This window comes from Populus nigra, chromosome 5, assembly GCF_951802175.1.
Source record: "Populus nigra chromosome 5, ddPopNigr1.1, whole genome shotgun sequence".
In the NCBI taxonomy this organism is placed as follows: Eukaryota; Viridiplantae; Streptophyta; class Magnoliopsida; order Malpighiales; family Salicaceae; genus Populus; species Populus nigra.
In genome coordinates this window covers 4,158,625-4,184,629 of record NC_084856.1, presented here as the reverse complement: position 1 = coordinate 4,184,629, position 26,005 = coordinate 4,158,625, and the positions used below count along the sequence as shown (strand labels likewise).

The window sequence follows — 26,005 nt, the reverse complement described above, 5'->3', positions numbered from 1 at the left end:
TCCCACTAGACCCGTAGCTTTGGATGGTGAGGGTTTCTTTTTCCATCGCTCGAAAAGATTTGGAAGTGACGTGGGCAATTTTATTTTATTTTATTTTATTTTATCGATAACCTTTATTACAGATGCTACCCAATCAAAACTAAGTATATCTCACGAAAGGTAGAAAAAACTTCACCGTCTAAGATAATCGAGAAAAGGAATAAGTAAGTCTCTAATGGTAAATTATTTTTAAATAGATGTTTTAGTAAAATTGGATTCTAATATTTTCGTTTTCGAACCCATCCAATAATTTCATCGAGCTGTAAGACATCAGTGACTAAGAAATAATTTCTGAAAGTTCAGAGACTAAAATCAAAATACGCATGATCGAGGATCATGAATTAATTTACTCCTCACCCAGCAAAAAAGAAGCCTGCTTGTAGGCCCACTCCGTACTTCCCAATAGCCCAGTCCAAGAAATAAATGGGTAAGGAAAGCCCAAGATATCAGTGGGTCTCAGTCTCAGACTCACATCGAGTCAAGCCCACGGCTAACCCAATATACAGGCATGGGTCCTCCTAAAGTTTGCCAGAAGCAAAACAGTACTTTCATTTACTTTTTAAATTGTATTTTTATTTAAAAATACATTACAATAACTTCTTTTTTATTATTTTTTTAAAATATTAATGCGAAAAGTGTTGCCTTGCTGCTGTTATTATCAGTAGTAGTTTTGTGCTCCTACCTTACTTTCCTCATGTGTTCGCCCATGATCGCTGTTTCCTGCCAACTACAGGTAGTGGAATTTAAAAAAAAAAATTGGTTTCTGTGTATCACATGAAGTTGCATTTACATAACTGTAATTACTTAACATGCTTATATATTGAAATTGAAAATAGTAATTTATATAATCTGCTTGAAATTAAAGGTCCATTTTCTATTGTTATGCGATGCATTCAGAATCATTTAGCTGAAGAAAACGAAATAAAGCGATTACTTGTGCAGATACCGTGATGACAGTAGTGGTACCAGGAGGAGGAAGTTTGAGAGAATCAAACAAGAGCCGTAGTAGTAGATAGAGCATCAATAGCAGCGGCACCTCTTCCACTGCTACTACCTCTCTTCCTCTTCCTCTTCCTTTTGCCTCCTCCTCCAGCTACACCTTGGAGATCTGATTTTGCGTTGAGTGATTGGATGGAAGTGACGCGGCACTCCTGCCAATCGAGCTTCTTCATGTCCGCCACGATGTCCTCCATGTTCATCAATGTGCATGACGATATTTCGTTTTTCTCTTTCACTGTGGAGCGTGACAGATTCTCCAGATCTATTTTATCCACCGCATCTATCAACACCTTCTGCTCGTGGATTTATGACAGAAAGCATAACTTAATTTAAGCACAGAAATTAAAAATCAGAAATATATCAATTACTGTGTTGGATTTGAACCTGAGAGACTTTGTCGATTTTCTTGAAGCCGTGCATGCGAATAATCTGCAAAAATAGAACGAACATTAACGTACACGAAAATCAAAACCAAGATCAATCAATGCAGAAAATGAGAGAGAGATTACCTGATTGAGGAAATTGGGGGAGAGACCGAATTGCTTGTGAGATAGAAAAAAATGGAGATAATCTTCGAGAGAAATCTTGCTCATTTTTCTTCTTTCTTTGCTGCTGCACTCTCTCTATCTATCGATTTTAATTTCTCCGATTTTAGTAAGCCTTCTAAACTAATTTTACTAACCGCTCTTTTTTATACTGTTTGGCAAATGGCAGGCTATATACCAGATGGTTCAGGAAGATTGTCCCTGGGGATGCTGGCTCACGAGCCGGCACGTAATGCCTGTTGTTTTAATGAAACATTTTAATTAAAATTTTAAATAAATTGTTTTAATTTAAAATTTAATATTATCTTATTTTTAATTTTATTAAATAAAATAGAGATAATAAAATCTAAATTATGATCACTTGATCATCATATCTTTGATATTATATTAAATTATCATCTTAATTTAAAAACTTAAATTATTAAATAAAACTTCAAGATATATTATTTTATAACAAAAAGGAAAACAAAGAAAAAGGATTGTCAGCTAAACAAAGAGAAAAACAAAGAAAAAGGATTGTCAGCTAAACAAAGAGAAAAACAAAGAAAATTATATTTATATTGAAACGTTGAAGGATGAAATTAAAAAAAAAGATCTAAGATTTAAAAAAATTAAAAGAATAAAGATGAAATCAAAATAAAAAATAAATTACAAGGCAACCCAATTTTTTTATATAGGATGGTGAAATGAAATGAAAAATAATTTAAACAAAAGGAAAAAAATACAAGAAAAAGAATCAAATTGAAAACAATAATACACCATAAACTTGGATTAAATAATGAAATTGAAAACCAATAATACTTTTACAAACAAAAACAAGGAAAACATTATAAATAAATAAAATAAGGATTGAATTGAAAAAAATAAAACATGACAAATTGAAATTAAAGGATTAAATCAAAACAAATAAAATTTATATAAAATGTTCAAAAAATAACATCTAGATATCCAAAGAATAAGGACTAAAACCAAAATACCAAAAATAAAGAGGGCTAAGTTGTATTATTTATGAGATGAGAGAGAAAAGAAAAGAAAAGGCTCGTTGGCGACAAACTGTCACATCTCAAACGACACGTAAGAAGTAAACGTAGCAATGCTTCTAACAACATGACAGAATCACGAGTTTGACAACCGGAAGGTCCCACACACACCACTCCGATGACGTGAGCACCCAAATACACCGGCACACACCAACAACTTTTTTAAATTTAATTTAATTTAATTAGATTAAAAAAACCAAACTATCCTCAATAATTGTGAAATTAATGAGAAAACCATACTAAAAAGATCAAAAGACCTCTAGGCCCATTGTTTAAATTTCGGGTTCCAATGTTAAATATGTCCTTTCAAGGTGCTTTAAAAATTAAAAAAGATGTAAATATCATCACCTAATAGCTTAATAAAAATTGATTTAAAAGGTATTAGAGTTGTTTTACTGTTTCAAAAAATAAAAAAATTATTTTTACTCTCGGCGAATCTTTAATGACAAATAGGTCAGCAAAAAAGACTAAATACCCCCTTTCAATATTTTATCTAGGAAACAATAGTCATTACATTATAACAATGGACAGTAAAATTGGAGTATATCTACAGTGTAGCATCCTCAACTTTTAACTTCTCACGATTTCTATCCGCCATAAAACCAAAGATTTTTATTTTATTTTGATAGGTCAAATCTTATCTTGACGTTTTAATTTTATTAAAATTTCGGCAGAGCTTCTCCTGAAATTTTAGTTTTTTCAAGTGTTGACATCTTTCATTACTCACAATTAACACAACTCAAACATCCAATCAAATCATTTAAGATTATTTTCATAAGATACACTTTTCTTGAAGAAACATTTTCAAAACTCTTTCATTTACTTGTTCGAAGTTCAGCTACAGCCCAAGGTGACAATGCTGTCACAATTTCAGCGTACAAGTCTAACACACAATCAAAATATTTTTATGTGCTCTTTCACCATTTATAACAATCACTTCCATCTTACACATTTTGTATATATGTTTCCCAAAATCAATTCACTCTTTTTTTTTTTTTTTGAAACGGTCCATCATGGAAGAAAATAGAATTTCTCTAATTTCCTCACTCTCAGTTTATTTTTTTTCTTGTGCATTCAAATCGAATAAAAATTTAACAATTTACAGTCCTTCCCCCTTTAATTTTCTTTCTTGGCCAAAACCTTATGGACAAGTAAAATGATTCTTAAATTCTCATTTTTGGGATTTTACCTATTATTTGATTTTCTAATAAAATACACATCATCTCTAAATATAATTTCCCTAATAATTTCATCAAACAAATTCATTCCCCAATTTCTTTCCCCTTGGCCCGAATCCTAGCAAGTTATGAGAATAGGTTTTATTTTTTATTTTTTTCAAATTCGATCATCACCCATACAATATTCATGTATATAAGCATAATTCAAACACTACATTAAGCATTTAATCAACCATTCATTCAAACCCATATTCTATAATGTATTTTCTAATAAAAATGTATTATCACATAACATACATATAATTAAAGTTTAGATTGAAATTTTTTACCTCTTAAACACGAGAATTTAAAGAAAAGAAAGTACTGAAACAAGTTTTCCTCCCAAACCTGTCACTTTTCATGCCAAAATCCTCTTGTTTTTTTTTTCTTAGCCTAATCTCCTTCCAGTTTCTTATTACCCATTAATTATTGTATGGAGATGTGAATTTAGGTACAATATTGAAGAAATTAAAAAAAAAAACTCTTCCTCTCCTTCTCTAAACAGTTCGCCACTCTTGGCTTCTAAAATATACTCATATTTTTTATCCCTTAAGGACAATAATACCCTTCATTTTAATAATCTGGTTTTTTCATTTTGCAAGGTATCTTGTCTTATCAATCTGACTAATTTTTAATTTAATATAGTTTTTTTAATATTTTATTATTAACATGAAAATTCATCAGTTTAATATTACCTATTTTATTTTCCAAATAAAAATTTTAATATTTACAAACTCGAAAAATTCTAACATGAGGTTTAAATGTAGTGTTTTGTTAGTAAGAGCACAAATAACCGAAGATATACGAACAAATGATAGTGGAGTGGGCCAGAGATTCACTGAATGTAAAGCCCATGGTTCAGTAAAAAGCATCTGAGGCCCGTAATTTCCTTCAACCAACGGATCCATGCCTCTCCGTGGTAGAGTTAACTAATGGGCCTATTGACCTTAGACAACGGATCCATTCCGTTGTCTTCCCTGCACAGAAAAGGGATAACGCGGCGATCGGTAAGAAAAAAGAAACACTGTTAAACAAGAACCATAGAAAATGATACCATGTTGTTGCTCCCTAATTCCATCACCGGCTTCCATATTCAAGTTCATCTCAGACCAACCTTACCTCTCCATGCTAGACAAAAATTGCACTTCAATGAAAGACCTTCAAAAAATCCATGCCCAACTCATAAAAACTGGCCTAGCGAAAGACACCATTGCTGCTAGCCGTGTTTTGGCCTTCTGTACCTCTCCTGCAGGTGACATCAACTATGCCTACTTAGTCTTCACACAAATACGAAACCCAAACCTTTTTGTATGGAACACTATTATCAGAGGCTTCTCTCAAAGCTCAACTCCACACAATGCAATCTCTTTATTTATTGACATGATGTTCACTTCACCAACTACTCAACCTCAAAGGCTGACTTATCCTTCAGTTTTCAAGGCTTATGCTCAACTTGGTCTAGCCCACGAAGGTGCTCAGCTTCATGGCAGAGTGATAAAACTGGGACTTGAAAATGATCAGTTTATACAAAATACAATCTTGAATATGTATGTAAATTGTGGGTTTTTGGGTGAAGCTCAGAGAATTTTTGATGGAGCTACGGGATTTGATGTTGTTACGTGGAATACGATGATTATAGGACTTGCTAAATGTGGAGAGATTGATAAGTCTAGGAGGTTGTTTGATAAGATGTTGTTGAGGAATACAGTGTCATGGAATTCTATGATTAGCGGGTATGTGAGGAAAGGCAGGTTCTTTGAGGCAATGGAGCTCTTTAGCAGAATGCAAGAGGAGGGGATTAAGCCTAGTGAATTTACAATGGTGAGCTTGTTAAATGCTTGTGCTTGCTTAGGAGCACTGAGACAGGGAGAATGGATTCATGATTATACAGTGAAGAACAATTTTGCATTGAACTCTATTGTTATTACAGCGATTATAGACATGTATTCTAAGTGTGGAAGCATAGATAAGGCTGTTCAAGTGTTCAAGAGTGCCCCCAAGAAAGGATTATCTTGCTGGAACTCCCTAATTTTAGGCCTAGCCATGAGTGGCCGTGGGAACGAAGCAGTCCGATTATTTTCAAAGCTCGAGTCTTCAAATCTCAAACCGGATCATGTTAGTTTTATAGGAGTCCTGACAGCTTGTAATCACGCTGGGATGGTGGACAGGGCAAAGGACTATTTCTTGTTAATGTCAGAAACATACAAGATCGAGCCATCGATAAAACATTATAGCTGCATGGTTGATGTGCTAGGCAGAGCAGGACTCCTTGAAGAGGCAGAAGAGCTACTAAGAAGCATGCCAGTAAACCCAGATGCCATTATATGGGGGTCTTTGCTCTCCTCTTGCAGGGAGTACGGAAACATTGAGATTGCAAAACGAGCGGCGAAGCGTGTGAATGAGTTGGATCCAAATGAGAGCTCAAGTTTTATACTTCTGTCAAACGTTTATGCTGCTCATAATCATTTTGAAGAAGCAATTGAGCAAAGGCTCTCTTTGAAAGAGAAGCAGATGGACAAAGAGCCTGGATGTAGTTTGATTGAAGTGAATGGCGAGGTTCATGAATTTGTTGCGGGGGGACGCCTGCATCCAAGATCCAAAGATATCTACCATGCATTGGATTATCTGGGATTGACGTTAAAGGAGATGGGATAGGATTAATATGAACCAATTAAGATTATTCTTTCTAGAGGATTATATCATGACAGAAAATAGGTTCTTTCGGTTCCCATAAGTTCAGTATTTCTCTTGTTCAAGGTGGATGAACTCCACTGCAACTCAGGGTTGAAAGAAAGAACAGATCTGGTCATCATCGAATGAGGTAGCTTCTTACAATTTTAATTATCACTCATTTGCATCTTTTCTTTAATCTAAACGCATGCTATATTTCCAAAGTCGCTTCTAAAGAAGTTTCCTCTCTCTCTCTCTCTCTCTCTCTCTCTCTCTCTCTATATATATATATATATATATATATATGTGGATCATGCACTCTGTTTTCAAGGAACTCTAGACTGATGGAAAAATAAGAGTTCATGCCAAGCAGAACAGAGAAGTGCTTTTACAAGGAAGCCTGAACACATTAGTGAAATAACACAACATCGAAGAATATTAGGATTTGCGAATATGAGAGGCTAGAAGATTTGCTGCTAATTAGGATTTTGACATGGTTCGCCCTGGTGCCCAAGAGTAAATCTCAGGGGTCACAGCACCATTGGTGAGCAATTTCTGCGGCATTCCGTACAAATCCGGGATATCGAGGTGGTGACGACGACCGTTTTCGTAATGCTGATTCTGCACAGCAGCAGTGATTCCACCCTCATCCAACGGCAAACGATCAAAAGACGCGTTCATGAATGATGCAGCCATTATCACAACAGGGCCTGAAGCAATGAGGGCACCAACCACAACTCCACCCACAACCTGCCCTTGAGCCCCTGCCAGGTAGATGGTTAGTCCCGTGATCCCCTGTGGAGCAGGTGGGGGCAAGACAGATCCAAGCAGTGAGAGTATCTCAAACCGCCCATGAAGGGTCACGATGGCCCCCGACGAGGCTGGTTGTCTTAGGGTCACATTGGTTACACAACCGCTCCCACTAAGCACTGATATTCCACGCTGCTTCCTTCTTGCAAAGTTGGCTAAACTCTCACACACATCGCAGCCGGAGCTCACCTCCATTGCATGGGCTCGGAGTGCGTTAGCACTATCTCGAGTAACAATAATAGGAGGTTTTGGTTTATTTTTGGAGCCAGCTGGCCTTCCACGTGGACGCCTGAGAGTTTCACCCCCGCGTGCCGAAGAAATAGGCGGCACTGCCTTCGGCAACTTTGAAGCCACAAGGATGGCCTCCATGTTCGGTCTGCGGTCATGACCCTTCCCCGATTCTTGGTTTCGTTCCATGATTCTTTCGGAATCTCCAGCCATTCATAAACAAAAGAATACACAACTGTGCTCGGTGTCTGGGTTTAAGTAGTCGATTTTGTGCGAATAAATTTATTGCATGAAACCAAAAGAATGATCAGAATTAGGAGAAGGTTAAGTGGCACCAACATTGTAATTAAGTTGTTTATACTTTATATGCGTTCTTCACCCTGCCTACCTCCCAACTGGCATGCCCTTCACGTCAATTGCCTTCCAGGGCAAATGTCTGTTTCTCACATAAACATCAAGCTGATGTGAAATCATTTCAGGAAGTCATAAATTAATCATAAGATACCCACCCGAAGATTTCCATGTCAGTTTCAAGGGAACTATTAGTAAGAAACCCCATTAAAAAAACGGTGCCAGCATGTTTGGTAAAAAGGCTAATCATTTCTCTGACTTTCGTATTGAGGGGATTCGCATTAGCAAGCCACATCTCAAAAGTCAGACATCATGCCCCAGTAAATTAGGTAAAAAACGGTATGGAGGCATTGGACAAAGCTAGTAGAAGCATGTACAAATTGGACGGATCCGGACCCTCAAAATCAACGAACTTTTTACTGCAAAAACAAACTTAATTTGCCACTTTTTCACTCGCTACAAAAAAAGAGCTACAGAAACCCATCAGCAGCTGTTCAGACAAAGTGGGGTAATTAATTAGATGATAACCTATAACCATTAGTAGCTCTGCTGCCAGAGTTGTTATTGCTTGGGTACTGCCCCTCGAGAACTACTAAAACTAAGATCACAAAGGCTTTGATGTGGTTCTGGTGGACTTCCGACTTGAGAATGATAAGCATTTGAATGAAATAGAGCACCATAATCCTGTGAGAGCTGCTGACCTTGTTGATAAGGACCTATAATCAATCCTGTGACTGCTGCTGCTGACCTTTTGGATGTCCAGAAAACAGTACTGGCAAACTGATATATCCGTTGTCTGGGAGAGTGAACATCATTCTTGAAGAGCCATCATTCTGGTTTACTTAATAGAAATAAATACAAAAGCAAAGGACAATCAATTAAAAGAAGTCTCCTTCTAGCAATGAAGATAGACAGGAGAGCTTCCATAAGTCACATGACTAAGCGAAATTGATGTTTATACAAAAACAGAGGGAACCCAAGTGTCCTTACCTGATGAAGTGTGGTGAAATCATTTCTCTCTTGATGCTGAGAAAGCAAAAAATCATGGCCACCTGCAGAACCAGCGGGGGCAGCAGCTTGCAAAATGGCTCCAGGAAAGTTGGCAGCGCTCCCAAAACCTCCATAACCAGAAATGTTCACATCAGACAAGGGGAAATTTCTCCTGGAAGCACCTGTTTTGTATTGTGGGTGGATGTAGCCCATGCTTGACAAGGAATGATGGAACACGCTGTTATCTTGATATGCTTGATGAAAAGCAGATGGATTATGAGCATGGTTCTGAGCCATTGCAGGATAGCCAGTCAAATTGGTCAGGTACAGCTGGTTGAGAGGACAAATTTGCTGAAAGATGCTGGGAAAGTGTGGGTTGTGGGGCAAGAGTGACACCAGGCAGTGTTGGTGAACATGACACGGATAGAGAAAAAGCACTCCGACTCAGAACCTGGGCATTCACAAGGACAAATGAAGAAAAATTAGCTTTGTTGCATTTGACTTCTGAGGTTCTTAGCACTGCAAAGGGACACATCTATAGTTTGTATGTAACAATAATAGGCTAGATGCCAAACAGCCAATACAAGAAGAAAAATAATAAAGTGCACCAAATCATATTGACACCATAAAGCAAAGTAATTTTTTTATGAAATATAGTCTTAAAATAAATTCACATCACATTGGCATAGTAAAGTTGTATCAAAATCAATTGAAATAATTATACTTAAAATTGAAATTCAACCCCCTATATGCACTCAAATCTTCTATTTGGACATCAGGCATACAAAGTTGATATAGTTATAGAGTCTGGAATTCAGAGGTCCATGATTCTCCATAAATCTATTCAAAGATCCATCACAGAGAAATTTTGTGTTCCTTAGCTCTCCCTTTTCTTTAAAGAAGTAACAAACTTAAAATGCTCATAAAATATGCAGGAACAAATACAGTCACCAAATTCAAAACTCAGCATGTATTTCTTACACACCTCTGACTGGGAGATGGCAGGATTGCTAGCCGATGATACAGTACTACCAAAACTTGACATTGATTGGGTTCCAATGAAAGAGGACTTGGCATACTCAGAATATCTTGAAGATTGAATAGTTGATGCCAACAAATCCTTCGGTATACTTGTTGAACTTGCTTGCTTCAACAGGATGTCCAAGTTTAGGATCTAACAGTCCATGTTTACTAAAATACAGCAATTCGAAGTTCAGTGAAAGTAAATTAACAGCCAGCATCTAGAATAGCAAAATATGAAGACGGATAAAGTTGTCTCCATAAACCACATTGTCTAACAGCTGATGATAGAAAAATTTGAACTGCAAGGAAAAAATTACAACCACAGGGGCACTGCTATTCTTTAAACATTTTGAAATCAAAGAGTACTATGAAATAGAAGTAAACCATCAAAAAAAAAAAAAAACATCAACAATAAATCTCCACATATAATATATACAGGCATCATAAATTTCATCTTCATTGTTAGCATGAGGTGCAAGATTGGTTCCAAGAGCAAGCAATGAAACTGTGAATAGAAAAGGAAAAATCCAAAGCCAAAAAAAAGGGACAATGAACAAATTAGTTGGGTGCCAATCTCAAGACAAAGAAAAGAGAGGGGATTTATAAGGAAAGAAATGACAACCACCCAATCTTTTCTTTTGGGCAGTTTAGCGAGTATATTCACTAAACAGTATGAGAGCTTCTCCAATAAATCCCACGTGTAAATAGTAAAGATATGTCTAGATAGCACTTATGCATCAATAATAAAGATATGTCTAGATAGCACTTATGCATCAATAATTCCCACTCATCAATTGAAGTTACGCAGAACAACAAAATATTGGAGGTATTACCATATGAAGAGAAGAAAGGTTCTTAGCTTTTGAATGTATCCTAACACCCAAGGGAAAACCCAGTTCTTGGGTTTTCTTAAAATTAGAATCAGGTATGGATGTTGGATGGGTGTATTCGTGCCCATGGGGTACTTCATGAATGCTTTCTCTCATTAGCTCTGGTGGTGAAAATAAAAGCTTATGAATCCCAACACCTCCAGTTAATCGATGTGTATCTGACATGGATCCAAGTTGCTCATCTTGAAGGTACTCAACAAGGAGCTCGGGATTTCTGCACAGAAAGAAAGCATGTACTATAATGAGACATGAAAATAGACAGGTACCACATACTGGAATCAAGCTGAAAGACTCACGCCTAATCTCCTTGCATGGAGGGGATGGACCATTTGCTGCTGCAGAAGCCTTCTCCAAGTTACTCTTTGCGGGAGTCAGTGCTAGTGGTACAGAAACTGCATGATAAGTCCCAGATTGTATGTACCGAAACTCAAATGTGAGAAGTCAGCGGCTAAGGCTTGCATACACTCAGGAAACAACACTGCATGATTATCCTCAGATGGAGGCACTGCAGGTTCCTCCTTCCCCAAACTTAGCTGCTGCAAGTCCGCAGCAGCTGATGATACTTCATCGTTCAAAGGTGCAGCAACATTTGGGAAAGGTAATTGGACCCCACTACCAGTTCCTAAAAATTCACAGTGAGGGGACAAGGAAAGAAGAAAAAAAGTAAGGATTGTAATATAGACTCTATTAGGAGTATTAAATAAAAGAAAGAGAATTCTCTCATTTGATAAGCCGTTACCTAAACAGTATTATCATCTGATCATATCAAATACAATGAAATAAAAAAAAAGTTGTACCATTGGAGACTAAGTTAAGATAATTGTGCAGTACCATCACTTGATCCTCGATAATCAAAATTTAAGAGAAAAGTCAGACATGAACTCAAACCATAACTAGTTAAACCGTTTCAAAGGTCACTTGCTAAAGTACTTACCCTGAACATGGTTTGTTTGAATACATACATCTGAATCTAATATATGAGAATAACCAAAACTACAACATCCATTTCCTAGTAGATGCATGAGCTAATTAAAACATTTCCTCAGTCACTGCCATACCAATTTCCATTTAAACATGATATTTCAGAAAACATTCAGATCTTTTCAATATTTATAAATAACTGAAACAATTTCACTTCATGAAAACAAAAAACAAAAAATTGTCAAAAAAATAATCAATCCTAATTCCCATTCTAGTTTAGCATACACATCAAATAGGATTGATTATGTTTTTGACAACAAAACAAATCAAATAAACAGGCCGCAGTTGAAACAATTTAGTATCACTATTGCTCTTGATCTAAACCGCCTCCATAACATGAAGAAAAAAAGAAAAAAAGCATACATTGCATGCTACACACCAATTCAAAGCCCACACCACAGATGTCAACCCAAACCTGGAGGAAAAAGAAATAGAAAAGGATGATACAGAGAAATGAGAGTAATAGAAAAAAAAGACATTCTTGGAGAACAATTATTGGGGTTTTGGAATTTTTTTGATTTCTTGAAGATCTGGGGTTGAAACTTAGGACCTTTTGGTTTGTAAATAGGGGAAAGGATGAAAGGATTGAGAAGGTTCTTAAATTTTTTTGGGTTATGAGTGGCAGCAGAGAAGTGGGGTGAACTGAAGAAAATAATGCATTCACATGGGGTAAGCTAGGTTTACTAGGGATGCGTGCATATGCAATCATACAGGTCTAGTCGGGTTTAGGACCTGCAAACCAACTATACCTGCTATATCCAAGAGACTTACTAAATTGAATCAGGTCAGGCTAGATATAAAACAATATAGCAGATATTTTGGTTTCTTTTAGCACCCTGGTGCTTTTTGACAAATGTAAGTAAATCGTAACACCATTTGCTTTTTGACAAATGTAATATTGGCATTCTCAAATTCTTCTACAACTGCATGGTGTTACAGGGAATAGCTTAGCACGCACAATGACTATTTGGCAAAGAATCACGCACAATAATGGGGACTAGAGGAAAAAATATTAGCATCAAACTACAAACATGTGAATTACCCTCCCAACGATCATTCATGCATCTCCGAGAATCATAACTTGTATCCCTCAGTAAACCATCACCCCAACAAGAATCACCTACAGCACTATTCACATTTTCCTGTCTTCTACATGGAAAAGCAGATTCAGCACAATTAGAAACTGGATTCTTGTTAGCGGCATCACTCTCTGATACTTGGACCTCCTCCAATTGGCAGTCTTCAGTCAAATTAGTCCCATCTTCATATAAGCAAGATTGAATTAGAAAACATCTCAGTGCTGGAGGCATTAGACACTTTAAAGGTATATGACCCACCAGCAGCTGTTTGCTGATCAAACACAGGCCATTCATCATGAAAGCTCGCGCTAACATGAGAATCGTGAATTGTCTCAGCCACTTGAGAAGGATGTGAACATTGCAGACCTTGGTGCATTACTGGTGGAGAGGGAGAAGAATCGCATGAAGGTTTACGACAGTACTGGGATGAGCTTACTGAATCTACCACATCTTGAGGAGTATAGGATGTCACTGATGTAATTTGGGAACCCTTATTGTACGGCCTACCCATCCTAACGATGTTAGCCATAGAAACATGTCCTGCAGTAACTCCTGAACAAGCAGCTTGGGTTCCTGATGACATTTGTGCATATGAAGGAATGGTATCACCAGTTCCTGTAGCTTGCCTTCTGCCATCAACATTGCAAAAATCACTGCAGTGGAATTTTCAAGATCAATCCAAGGAAACAACAAACTATTCAATAAAAAGTATTCAAATGAGGTAACAAGATTGGATATTTGAAAGAAAAAGAAGTCTCTCTGAAGACATTAAAAGCACAACCATTTAGCACGAGCAGCAAAATGCCCAAACTTAATGTGCTAAAAAGTAAGGAAGAGATGAATTATGTAAATCATGCTGATGGTAACTAGGGTGGCAGAAAGGTCCTAACCGCATCACATTACCTGTGATCAAATGCAATGTTGCAATCAATGCATCCTCTTGGAAAAAAATTAGAAATTCCTTGCTTTTCATCGATATGAAAATTTCGAACCTCTAAATTGGGGTGGCAATGCCCTATTCTATTTGGAAAAAATTGTCCCTTTTCAGAAGAATTAAAATACTCTCCCTTTTCATTCTTGTAAGGATACCATAATACACTGGTTCAAATGCTAATATAGCATGTAACTAGCAAATAAGGAATATTGTTATCAAAATTAAACTTAAAAAGGACAGGCAGTCGGAACTTGGACAATTAAAGGCACAAATATGAGTTTCTTCTGATCTCATACCATTTCAAGCAAATGAGTAAAGATGTATGTGAGATCTTACAAAATAAAGCAATTTCATGCATAGTAGAAATCAGATGGAAACACATGCGCGCGCGCACTTACTTCTATGGTGTTGTTCAATGTTTAAACTTGAAAATAAGATTTTAAGGACCTAGTAAGAAAACATTTGCTGGCTGAAACAAGAGGAAAAATGACATAACACAGACTGGGAAGATAATACATCATTTTAGAACACAGAGACTAATTATTGGACAAATTAGTTAACATTTTTAAGTCACTCCAACAAAACCACTGCTGAATAATAAGAAATAAAATTGAATACAATTAAGTACGGATATATTCTAGTTTAGTTATTGATAATCTGTTATATAACTTAGATGCATACTAGGGATCAATTGACTTGAATTCATAACAGAACTAACCTGTTGGATGAAGGCTGCTCATTTGCAGTTTTCACATAATATATCAAAGTTGATGAAGAAGGCCTCGGAGGAGCACCCAGCCCATTCTCTTTCCTCTATGCAGCTTTACCAAGGTCTGCTAGGAGGACACGAGTTCACATAGTAAGAACATGCAATTTCAAATCAAACTCAATATCACCAATTCAGTCACCACAAGCGTCTGACATTGTTCAGGATAATCAACACACCATTACAGCTGATTTGAGATGGTACATGTCCAACTATATTCACCACCAACTTTAGCTCCGTAAAAACCATTGTTTTTACTCCAGACCTTTGATTCTCGTGTCTCCTTCATCTGTAGAAATGCAATCTATAATATTAAAAAACAAAATCTATAAAAATCAAGGCATGAACAAAACCATTAGTGTACTTATTGATCTCATGCAGCACAGAGAAAGCCAGTAATAATGTAGAGAGAAATACTTCAGACGGTAATTAACTAAACAACCAAGCAGCAGAAATACGCTGAAAAAAAAACCCTTCAGCAGCTGTTAAACACTAATTCCCAAATCCCTAACAACTAAAAATCAACCTAAAAAAGATCTTTTATGCTAATCAAGTAAGAGTTTATAAGCAGTATTTGCGAAATCATCCACAAATTCCAAACAGCTAACATACCTTCTGTTTTGACACGCTTCACATGCTAACGGTTATAATCTGTTGACACGGAAAGCATACAACCCCTCCCCCAAGAAAGTGAAGAAAATTTAAGCTCTTATTTTCAGTGTGGGTGGGGGAAAAAATTTTACAGTGTCGGAGATCAGTAGTTTTAAATTAAAAGATAGTTACGAGTAGGAAACGGAATGATAAGAATATTTTAATTTAAAATTTCTCTTAATTATTTTTTAAATAAATTTTAAAAAATAATTAATAAAATATCATTGTGTAAGATTTGTCAGTACGGGGCGGGTTTTCGGGGAGGCCTTTTTCTTTCAAAATTTGTAACTGATGGTGTCTAAAATACCATGTTATCTTTTCCAGATATAATTGGACAAAGAAAGTACGTAATTTAAAATAAAATAAATATACACAAAATAGTACGTAATTTTAATATTTGGTGAATTAAAAAAAAATGGATTTGCAAGGAGGATTCACATGTAACTAAATACGAAACACTATTATAATTACTAAAATACAATGAATTTATTATTGGGATAAAATGATTTTTTTATAAGATATATTAATTATTATAAAATTAATTAGGAATAATTTAATTTTTTATATTTTAAAAGCACAATAATGATTAAATTACTCAAATTTCAAGGATTATTAGAAGTTCATCTTTGTAGCTTTTTATATTTAGTGTTTCCAATTAAATAACTAGGTAAAGAAATTTTATAAACTAATAAATTTTGGTATCAATTTTTTTTTTTGAATTTTTTTCAATCTCATAATTTGATAATTTGACATTGGTTTTTTTTAAAATTAAATTTTTTTTTTGTTGAGTTATCTCAATCTTCTAACCTGATTTGTAAATTTAACTAGTTGATCCAAATAAACTTAATTTTATTTTTTTACTTATAATTGCTATGTATTTTATTTAATCCTTTTCAATTTTACATTTTATTTACACGGTTATCACCCATGCATTGGATTATCAAAGATTTAATCCGTTGTTTAGAACAGAAATCTCCTGTTTATATACAATGATTCCACATATTCCAGCCTCGTATCCATGTGAATAAATAGTCACTAACCGCTTGAGTACTGATTCAGTAGTTACTCGCCACTAAAAATTGTTTTCTACTTTCTGCATGTAAATCTGCTTACAGTAACTTTAACGGAAGGGAATTTGAGGGAGTGGTTCCTTGCTTGATGCTTTAAATGGAAATATAAGCTAAGTGGATTGCTTGGAAGTGTTTCTCAGCAACAACATACATAAACGCGGCTGCATTTTGACTGTTAGATGAAGCTTACATCAAAACCAGAACTCTACCCTTGTTGTGTTGACTTGTTGTTGGAAATGTGTTATGACATCTTGGAAAACAAGATTATATCTAGAATGGAAAACCAAGACTTTATTTTCCTTATCTCAAATCATGCTGATTTAACATGGATGAGCCTCTTCTCTCAAGAACAACAGCAGAAGAGTCCAGCAGGCGACCAGGAAGAGAACTCTCCTCTAGTTACCTTGATCTTGGCCAGTCCCTACGTCAATCGACATCACACCTTGTCACTAATGATGTGATTATCCCCATCATCACAACACCAAACACTTCTTCATATGTAAATCTCATTGCCAGTTTGAACAAAAAGAAAACAAGACTCCCTTACCGATCTCATTCGGCTCCATCGTTGTTTACAGATGCCAGGGAGACTTTTGCAGATTCTTTAGACCCCAGACCTGGCTCGAAATCAACTCCTTTGATTGTTCGGCAGGCTTTTGTTGGCGTATTCTTGTATGTAGTGGTTGTTGTGTTGATTTTCCTCGTCAGTGGCCGCTTCAGGGGCACCGCAACATTCAAGCCAGTAGATGCCTTGTACTTCACAGTGGTTACACTTTGCACCATTGGCTACGGTGATATCGTTCCAGATACAACTTTTACCAAGTTGTTTACTTGTGGTTTTATCTTGGTTGGTTTTGGTTTCATCGATATTTTGTTAAATGGATTGGTCACGTATATTTGCGATAAGCAAGAAGCCGTTCTGTTAAGCACCATGGATGGGAGCACGCCCACCACCATGGTTCAAGGTTATATGATAGACAAAGCTAAAGGAAGAATGAGAATCAGAACGAAAGTGGTCTTGGCTTCGGCAGTGGTCATTGTTTGCATTGCGGTAGGAACTATTACAGTGCACTACCTGGAGAAGTTGGATTGGGTTGATAGTTTTTATCTGGCTGTTACATCCGTGACAACCGTAGGCTATGGGGATTACGCTTTCACAACCATAACTGGAAGATGTTTCGCCATTATTTGGCTGTTAGTTAGCACACTGGCAGTTGCCAGGGCTTTTTTGTACCTGGCTGAGCTAAGGATTGACAAGAGGAATCGCAGGATTGCAAAATGGGTTCTTCAGAAAAAGATGACACTGGGCGATCTAGTAGCTGCAGACCTCGATAATGATGGATCCATCAGGTAATGTTCATGATCTTCTATCGATAGATTTCTAGTTAAAGCTACGCTGTTCAAAATCCTATTAACCCTTTACAAGCTGTTGTCGTCTTCAACTTGATTTTCCCCAACTTGATTTTCCCAACTTGATTCCAATCAAATCTTAGTGCATGCATATTTGAAGAAAACCTAAATATGCGGAGATGGGAAGGGGAGGATGATGTGGTGTCATGATGGAAACAAACACAGGGTTTCACTTAGTTTCGCATAATTACAAGACGAGAGAGATCTGGGAAGAAAGAAGCATGAGTATAGCTTATATCTCAGGATTGCTCAAGGGGCTGTCCTTCAAAGTTATAGCTGACAGTTAGGCAAGTCCACACTACACACACTGAGTTGGACCATGGCACTGCTATTATGTTTCCTGTGTGTATTGGTTGTTGGAGCATGATCATAACAGAATATGAACATTTCAATCATTAATTGCAATAGTTAAAGTGCAACGCATTTTGAGAAAACAAATGCATAGTGTCGGAACCTAATCTGTTTTCCAGTAGGATTTTCTTTATCGCAGTTGCGGGCAACCAAGATAGAAGTTAAGAGTAGCTATCAGCCTATCATTGTAAGCTAAAGGAAAAGAGTGTGTTCGGTTCCAAATCAATGGAGCTTCAAATTCAATACTGATAAACAGATACAGATGAAACAACTTGGTGCAGTGGCCATGCTTGACCAGAAAATTTGTTCAGTTCAACAACCGAAATCAAAATTATGTGTGAATTCTAACATAAAATGGATAAACAATTCTCTGAATGTACAGAATGCTTCCCAAGACTTCGAATGATGAGAACAGTACTCAAAAGCACAACCTCCCTGCTTCTGCGAAAAAACTTTGTAGATGATGCAACCAGTTAATTGAGCAGATCTCTCTCAGTTTTTGGTATTTGTCAATCAGATTATGCAGCATGTTTAAGTTTCAATGCAATCATTCCAAATTGCTCAAACTTTATGAGCTTAATATGTGTTGTTGGTTGCAGCAAATCTGAATTTGTAATATACAAGCTTAAGGAGATGGGGAAAATAGCAGAGAAAGACATCCAGCAGATCTGCAACCAATTTGATTCATTAGATAGTACCAACTGTGGCAAAATCACTCTTGCCGATCTCATGTAAAGTGACGATAGTTAAACAGGTTTTGCTATTGGAACAGGCCAACCAGATTTTGCCTCGCTGATAAGCAGGACTTGAGAGGGTAAAACAATGATAAGGCAATATACAACAAGCAGGATGGTATCAAGACTGAAGTTCAATTTCCTACTGGCATAAAGTTGGTCAACTGATTACACAAACAAGATCTATTCTTTTTGCAAGCAAAGATCTATAATTTCATTTTTTGTTCAAATGTTAATTTGTCAGTTGATTATCTGCTGTAGGAGAAGGTAATAAGAACTGTCGAATGTTGATTGCTCTGGTTAATAGGAGAGCAGCAACTGTCTCAGAAAGGTGCATTTTCATCCCCTCAATTTAAGGGTACATTCATTTACATGACCTTTTAAACCTCCAGTTTCATCAGTGCATGCTTTGCTACACTCTATAGCACATTAGTTACAAAGGAATTATTTGAGTTGCAAATTGTGGAAACTATGACAGAAAATAAAGTGCACCATCCTAATGCAATCATCAACTCACCAACAGATTTCTTCAATTTTGTCGCCTAAAATATTGCTGAGCATTCACAGTGGCAAACCTTCAAGGTTACATTAATGAATGACCTTGTAAGAGTCCAGGGAGCTTCATGCAGATGCTGGTTCGCAGATTTGCCCTCAGTTTACCCTAGCAACTGTAATTCAAACAGGAACCATTACAAACGCTAACTAAAAGAAATAAAAAACATAAGATTAGCATAAATCAAGTGCAAATCAACATTTCCTGCTGATCTCAAGTTCAAGCAGCATGGTGCTTCGCCTTAGTATTCAATGGGTAAAAGAAGAAATTTAAGGCGGAGAAGTTGGCACCAACATTTTGAATCACATGGAACCAAAGAAGATGGAAACAAGAAAATCACCTGTGAGAGAGAAGGACATTAGTTCCATTTTGGGTGCGGTGCTGATGTAATGGATTCAGACATTTTGATTCTCCAATTTGCTCATTATTTTCAACAAAGAAACCAAAATAGTATTTCTCCTATCATGGCAACTTGAGGAATAATTTATCTCAAGAACTAATTATGTCCTACTTAAGGCCATTTTTTGCTAGTTAACCAAACTGAAGTAGCCCAAAGAAGTAGGCAGGGACAGAGACTAATGGGAACCGGCACCATATATTAAAGGGGGGCATGCGTTTGGCTTTCCGAAACAGTACTTGAACACAAATGAACCACCCTGAAGGTGAAGGCGGCAAGAAATTTATTTCATTCAAAATTATAACAGCAAGGTGAATAAGGCCATGAAAAAAAGAGAACAGTGCATTCGAAGCGCTCTTCATCGTTACAGTTCCAAGTCTAGTCACCTCACATTGGTCAAAGATTAGACACTAGAAAGAACAATAAACTTATTTATGAAACATAAACTTTCATACACCCATGCTTCAATACTCAAATCAGCAACCTTCAGGGAACATCACTACTTTTAAAGTCAATGCAGGTATCATTACTGCAAAACCTCACCTGCCAGAGGAAAAAGGACTGATACAAGGAAACGTCAACTGATCTCCACCTTCTTCTGCATTATCCCTGAGATTCTGCAAAGACAGACAGATTCAGATGTCATCTCCAACAAACGATCATCACTGTCATCAAATCTTGAAAAGGAAAAAAAAAAGGAGGAGAAAATGCTCATAAGACAACACCAATCATAAAATTGATTGATAAACCTACTTCTGCCGAATAGCACGGACACTCTCAAGAAGCTCTATCGTTTGCTGCACTTTAAAATTATTAGGCTTCTCATTTTCATTCAGTACCAAGGCTGAGACATTCAAAATGGTGACAAGCTCTGATTCAATTTTATTAAGCTTCACATCCAAATGTTCCAAGAAGTCCTCATACGATGATACATCCTTCAAACCCCTGATTATGCTCTCTTCATTAGAATCATTACAGATGTCCCGGCCGACTTCCTCATCAACCGGCGGGTTTGTTTCTCCATTGGAACATAACTGTAAGTCTTGACCATCACTAAATTTCAGGCCATCATCAGAGCTGAAGTCTGTAACACCCAGCTTAGGAGATACAATTCGAACCGGATTCGAATCATCTTTCGTCTCAACTTCAACATCGAAAGCCACATTCCCTATTAGCTGGTTTTCTTTTACAGAAATTACCTGAAATCAAATATATTTCACCAAATAAAAGATTGGGTTCTCCAAAAATGAAATTAAGAAAATAATAAATTAGTACCTGATTAAGCTTAGAGGAAAGCTGATCAAGCAACTCAATTCGGTTTTTTGACTTTCCAATAGCCTGCATAACTTTCTTCTTTTGAAAAAGCAATTCTCTTGCATCATTTTCTTTTCCAGAAATAACACTAACAGCAGCCTGTCGTTTTAGTTTCTCTGCTGCCTCTGATAATCTCATAAGTCTCAATCTCGCACTATTTGCTATATTTAACCGCCACTCAAAAATAAAACAATCAATCTTTCAAATTATCAGCTGAATAAAATTGAGAATTGATAAGAAAGAACGGATGAAACCTTTGGCTCTGGTGCTTTCGGCCTCAGCATGAAGCTGATCGAGTTGGGTGCGAAGCTGGTCCGTGTTGGAGGACAAGCACATAGGCCTCTTCAATACAGGCCTGCAAAGCACTACCATGGCACCACCACCGTGACTGTGACATATCATCTCTCCTCCCTCTCTGAAACACAGCGAGCTTAACGGTTATCAAATTATCATTCTAGCGATCGATTTGGGCATGCTTTCAATTACTAATTCCAGGCCTGATTCCAGGGCCCACGTAAGCCCGATGGGCTGATCTAAGACTCCATATTAAGTTATATTGGATCTGGGCCCTTGTGAATGATAGGAACAGCAAGGCCTCATCTTCATGTAAATGGGCCTTTGATTATTATCGGAAATACTCGATAGTTTTCCGCTAGCGTTTAAGGTTTTTCCACTAAAGAGCCGATTCTCTTCCAGCCATCAATTTCCCACGATCACTCAAACGCCGCTAACAAGCTCAAAAGGCTGCAATCACGAAGAGAGAAGAGGACGTGGGCTCTGTTGTTATCTTATCTTGACCACAGTTCTTCATGTCCCCACTCCTCCGAGTTCAAGCTTGTAAAGTTGGCATGTAGAGGGCCTAGAGGCTCTCTTAAATGCCAGTCTCTTTCCTTGATTTCTGCCCTTCTTCGATTTGGTAAAATCAAGCCATCCAATGTTGGGTCCACATGAGATGACATTCGGAGAAGACTCGAGCCCATTGTTTGCTCTCCAAAAATACCTACCATCATATATATATATATATATATATATATATATATATATATATATATATATAGAGAGAGAGAGAGAGAGGGGTGTGTGTGTTGTGTGTACAAATCATCGTGACAAGCTCCACATCAACGACGCCCACTACAGGCTAAAAAAGGTGATCTTGACCATCTCCTAATTTCGTACTCGGGGAATCATTTACTAGGGAGGCAAACAAGCCTTGCATTGGCTAAAATATGAAATGAAGGACGGTGAGGAGAACAACGCGGATTGACATGTCAGTAATGAAAAGGGAAAACCCTTTTGATTTCTTAAATATATTATACAGAGAAACATTTTTCTGACAAAGGAGCCATTAAGAATTGTAGTCGTTGAGAATACAAACATCAATCAATCACTGTTTATACGTGAATTATCATCCATGGAAGAAGCAGAGAGTTGATTCGACATACGAAGAAAAACAAATCCAGTTACTCAACCTAAACTATAAGAAATCAAGAACTGAGGGAAATAATTCCATGTATCCTTTTGTTTTAGAGGTTGCTTCAAGCTTGTCCATGTGTTTTTTACTATATGCAATATATTTTATGAAATTATTCTGTCTCCATGCTATTATTTCATCAAATCTTCATCGCACTCGTGGCCAAATTCTGATTTTACATGTTCAAAAAATACAACCTCGTCAAGAACACAAAAATAATAAAATTTTATATTTTTTTTCCCAAAACTTTCCATGCATTGCATCGCATGCTCAAATAATTTATCAAAACTCAGAACCTCACTATAATCTTAAATCTTATTCTCCCACTCTCTATCTTTTAATGAAAAGTATTTTGAATACATTAAATATATGAACTTGATCATACACAAGTACTCACGTTATGTATTTTTATAAAGTTTTATGACGAAAATTTATAAATGCAATGATAAATCAAATATATATATATATATATATATATATAACAATTTCTTAAGGACAAATCAAATGCAATTGAACATATGAAAGTAGATTTGACACAACTTTTAAAATATAAAAACATGTGTACCTGATTAATTACAAAATTTTATACTTAAGGAGCGTACCTAAGTGTTTTTTTTTTCCTATCATATTATTTCATTATCACGAATAAATAAATAAATAAATTAGTTGATATGTACTATTGCTAGGTGCCCCTTACTGCAAACATGATGATGAGGAAAATTTAATTTCAATGGGTGCATGTTTAAGAAATGTATAGCTATAATTAAGAATTTTCCCTTTAAATTGGCATGAAAATTGTTTTAGATAAAGTTTCTTGATTACAAGTGGTTAGGATTCAACTAAATTAAGGCCCAGAGATCAGACAAGACTACCTAAAATTTAACTAGTACTGTTCAAATAGTTTGCTTTTACTATGTTTGGCTCGGTCTTGGTTCCTGGCATCCATTTCTCGTTTAAACGCAATGTGACTTGCTTAAAGATCGAGAAAACTGAATTGAATTAATATCGATATTGGTAACTAGAAGATTACAGCTAATTACAATAACCAAGTCAATCTCTCTATCTCTTCAGTCTGCCCCCACCTCATTGCAAGAGGAACTATATATATATATATATATATATATATATAGAGTAAAAGTAATAATTACATCCCATTCCGTATCTTCAACTGGTTTAATAATTTGATGCGGTGGAGCCAAACTACCACACTTTTGAAACCGCAAAAGCAACGCTCTTAAGTGAGTTCTTGACCTTTCTGATGCTGGAGTCTGAGCATAAAACGCTTGAACCAGTCAATCTACATAATATATTGCCACACTGATGATTCACGTCAAGATTTCAAGTTATCTACACAAACGTCGTTATCTGTCCCCTTCATCCTCTCCCCAAAGAATAATAATATCTTCGGTGGTGGAGTAGAGGATTGAATGATTCAGAAGGCATGTGTTTAATGTTAATTAATGGAGATCAATCTAGGAGAAGCAACTTTGGTGTGGAATAGATTCTTTCATGGTCTAAACACTTCTGTGGTTGGGAGCTCGATAGTCAAGAACGATTCAAGCCCTCGACAGGACCACTATATATATATATATATATATATATATATATATATATATATATATATATATATCCATTCGATGCTCATGTTTGAATAATTGCTTTGGTTGGTGTTATATAATTGAATTAACTTACAATATTAATATTATTCAAAAATTATAATAATATTGAAAAGTCTGACTGACATGCATTCATAAAGCAACAAAAATATTTTATGTATAGATTAATTACAGAATATATATATATGTGTATATATATATATATATATATATATATATATATATATATATATATAGAGTGACAAAAGTCAAGTTTCTGACTTGGGCAACCACCATTTTTCTAGCATCTTCGAATAACTTCAAGTTTTGTTTTCATGCTCGTTTATCTAAGTCGTTCATCGCTTAACAAGCTCATGCTACATCGGGTTTATTTAATGGAAAGGAAGGGTACTACCAGCACAAACTCGTATATACGAGCATTTGTTTTATTCCAAGGATCAACATTTTAAACTGAGAGAATGTGTGCTGAGTATATTTTCAAAACAATCAATGACTACAACATGGGTGTTCTTAGTTTCGAAGAAATATATCATTAATTAGGAGAATATATAAGAATGGTAGCATTCGAATTTATTACTATTTGATCATCAATGTTAATTTAGTAAATTACTAAAACTTTCAATCCATATCATCAATCCTAATCGGTTGAAACGCTGTTTTCAAAAAAAAAAAAAAAAAAAAAAAAAGTACCCTCGTTGTGATTTCAGCTGCAGCACCACACCACACAAAACCGGGGCGTTTTTTAGGACTTTGTGCACTTAACCAAACAAGTGTGTGTAAAAGGTGCCACAAGGGACTCTCATAAGTGCTACATAAATGGGAGAGCAATGTTCAGACGGCAAGTAATATTCTCATCATTAATTAGGCAAGTCTAAAACCTAATCTTGTCCGATATTCCCCAATTTTTGACCAGAGAAAATTGAACCTAAAGGCTAAAATATTGGAAGTAAAATCGCCACTAATTAGAGCCAACTTGGTTTCATATCCCGAGGACTGAATATGGTTTTGCAAGCCACGTTATTTTTTCCCCGACATAAAAAGAATTGGACACGTCAATATTCACACAGTCAAAGAGTTAACGTTAAATAATTAAGGTAGTGGGACGGGGGAATTATATTTATGGCCACAGGGTTTATTCTAATATTATTTTGATACGAGACACTCTTTAGGATTAAACTCTAATTAAAAAATAAACAAACTAATGACTCCCTCGTAAATACCATTAGAGGCGTATGGTTTCAAGCCTTGTTAATTTGCTAGCCCCTTTACACGTTTTATAGTTTAGTGTGCCTTGTATAAGCAGAAATATTGAGTGATTTGCTGGTTATAATCTCGATATCATAGTTGGATAAGTGTAAGCACTCCAGCCAATATTGTTCTTCTAGCTAAAGTTAACCATTGGCCTCACATTATTGTTGATGCTTGCTTTGGTTATAATTATCTCGATATATATAGACCACTACTTTGTACATATTGATGCTTGCTTTGTTGTATATATACCCTACAAGAATACGACCTTTTCTTCTAGCGTTAATCGTTAGCCTTAAGTTATCCCTAGCAATGCTGATTAGAGAGTGACTAAAAAGTAAATATTTATATCCTGTTGATGTATTTTTAAGTAGCAATAAAAAATTTAATAATTGACTCAAAATCTTATGTATATCACTACTAGGAAATTAGTAATATAAACAAAAACACTGATAGAATTTTTTCATTAGTAGATTATGGTGAACTTTACTGACAAAATAGTCTCTTGCTATATTTATTGGTAAAAAACGACGAAAATAGTATTTTGGTATGTACCGATGAAATTACTGAGAGAAGAAAAAAGAAAAAATCAAAAAGTATGATGATGTGTCGTTCATACAGATAAAAT

General features: G+C 36.0%; 5 protein-coding genes and 1 long non-coding RNA gene across 24 annotated transcripts; 2 read left to right on the top strand and 4 right to left on the bottom strand.

Annotated features, from left to right (window-relative positions):
- Nucleotides 1-839: 839 nt before the first annotated feature.
- LOC133694753 (uncharacterized) lies at nt 840-1,714 on the bottom strand. Its single transcript, XM_062116438.1, has 3 exons — nt 1,548-1,714; nt 1,423-1,467; nt 840-1,331 (listed from the first exon to the last, which is right to left on the bottom strand). Exons 1-3 carry the CDS (start codon nt 1,629-1,631, stop codon nt 1,029-1,031), a joined length of 432 nt encoding a protein of 143 aa, XP_061972422.1. The 5' UTR covers nt 1,632-1,714; the 3' UTR covers nt 840-1,028.
- A 3,097-nt stretch (nt 1,715-4,811) lies between these two features.
- On the top strand, nt 4,812-7,926 carry LOC133694751 (pentatricopeptide repeat-containing protein At2g42920, chloroplastic). Its single transcript, XM_062116435.1, has 2 exons — nt 4,812-6,661; nt 6,851-7,926. Exon 1 carries the CDS (start codon nt 4,888-4,890, stop codon nt 6,493-6,495), a length of 1,608 nt encoding a protein of 535 aa, XP_061972419.1. The 5' UTR covers nt 4,812-4,887; the 3' UTR covers nt 6,496-6,661; nt 6,851-7,926.
- On the bottom strand, nt 6,832-7,789 carry LOC133694752 (AT-hook motif nuclear-localized protein 16-like). Its single transcript, XM_062116437.1, has one exon. The coding sequence runs from the start codon at nt 7,759-7,761 to the stop codon at nt 6,991-6,993; it is 771 nt and encodes a 256-aa protein (XP_061972421.1). The 5' UTR covers nt 7,762-7,789; the 3' UTR covers nt 6,832-6,990.
- A 366-nt stretch (nt 7,927-8,292) lies between the features above and the next one.
- On the bottom strand, nt 8,293-15,477 carry LOC133694754 (uncharacterized). Of its 10 annotated transcripts, none has more exons than XR_009842329.1 (8): nt 15,175-15,476; nt 14,515-14,851; nt 13,121-13,515; nt 12,826-13,044; nt 11,099-11,424; nt 9,875-11,016; nt 8,890-9,340; nt 8,293-8,740 (listed from the first exon to the last, which is right to left on the bottom strand). It is a non-coding gene; the product is annotated as an uncharacterized LOC133694754 (long non-coding RNA). The 10 variants fall into 10 exon arrangements; XR_009842330.1 differs by having other exon boundaries at nt 12,826-13,515; nt 14,515-14,629; nt 14,719-14,851; XR_009842331.1 differs by having other exon boundaries at nt 12,826-13,515; nt 14,515-14,632; nt 14,742-14,851.
- Nucleotides 15,478-16,548: 1,071 nt separating this feature from the next.
- LOC133695077 (two pore potassium channel c-like) lies at nt 16,549-19,169 on the top strand. Of its 7 annotated transcripts, none has more exons than XM_062116861.1 (3): nt 16,549-17,633; nt 18,427-18,516; nt 18,644-18,843. In XM_062116861.1, the coding sequence occupies exons 1-2, from the start codon at nt 16,609-16,611 to the stop codon at nt 18,506-18,508; spliced, it is 1,107 nt and encodes a 368-aa protein (XP_061972845.1). In that variant the 5' UTR covers nt 16,549-16,608; the 3' UTR covers nt 18,509-18,516; nt 18,644-18,843. The 7 variants fall into 7 exon arrangements, 5 of the variants coding, with proteins under 5 accessions (XP_061972845.1, XP_061972843.1, XP_061972847.1 ...); XM_062116859.1 differs by having other exon boundaries at nt 18,427-18,546; XR_009842359.1 differs by having other exon boundaries at nt 16,550-17,633; nt 18,167-18,516.
- Nucleotides 18,255-21,512, bottom strand: LOC133695078 (uncharacterized). Of its 4 annotated transcripts, none has more exons than XR_009842360.1 (6): nt 21,297-21,512; nt 21,004-21,203; nt 20,482-20,927; nt 20,272-20,345; nt 19,296-19,446; nt 18,255-18,496 (listed from the first exon to the last, which is right to left on the bottom strand). XR_009842360.1 is itself a non-coding variant. In XM_062116864.1 (5 exons), exons 1-4 carry the CDS (start codon nt 21,442-21,444, stop codon nt 20,306-20,308), a joined length of 834 nt encoding a protein of 277 aa, XP_061972848.1. In that variant the 5' UTR covers nt 21,445-21,512; the 3' UTR covers nt 19,098-19,446; nt 20,272-20,305. The 4 variants fall into 4 exon arrangements, 2 of the variants coding, with proteins under 2 accessions (XP_061972848.1, XP_061972849.1); XR_009842361.1 differs by lacking the exon at nt 18,255-18,496 and adding an exon at nt 19,098-19,197; XM_062116864.1 differs by lacking the exon at nt 18,255-18,496 and having other exon boundaries at nt 19,098-19,446.
- Between the last annotated feature and the right edge of the window lie 4,493 nt (nt 21,513-26,005).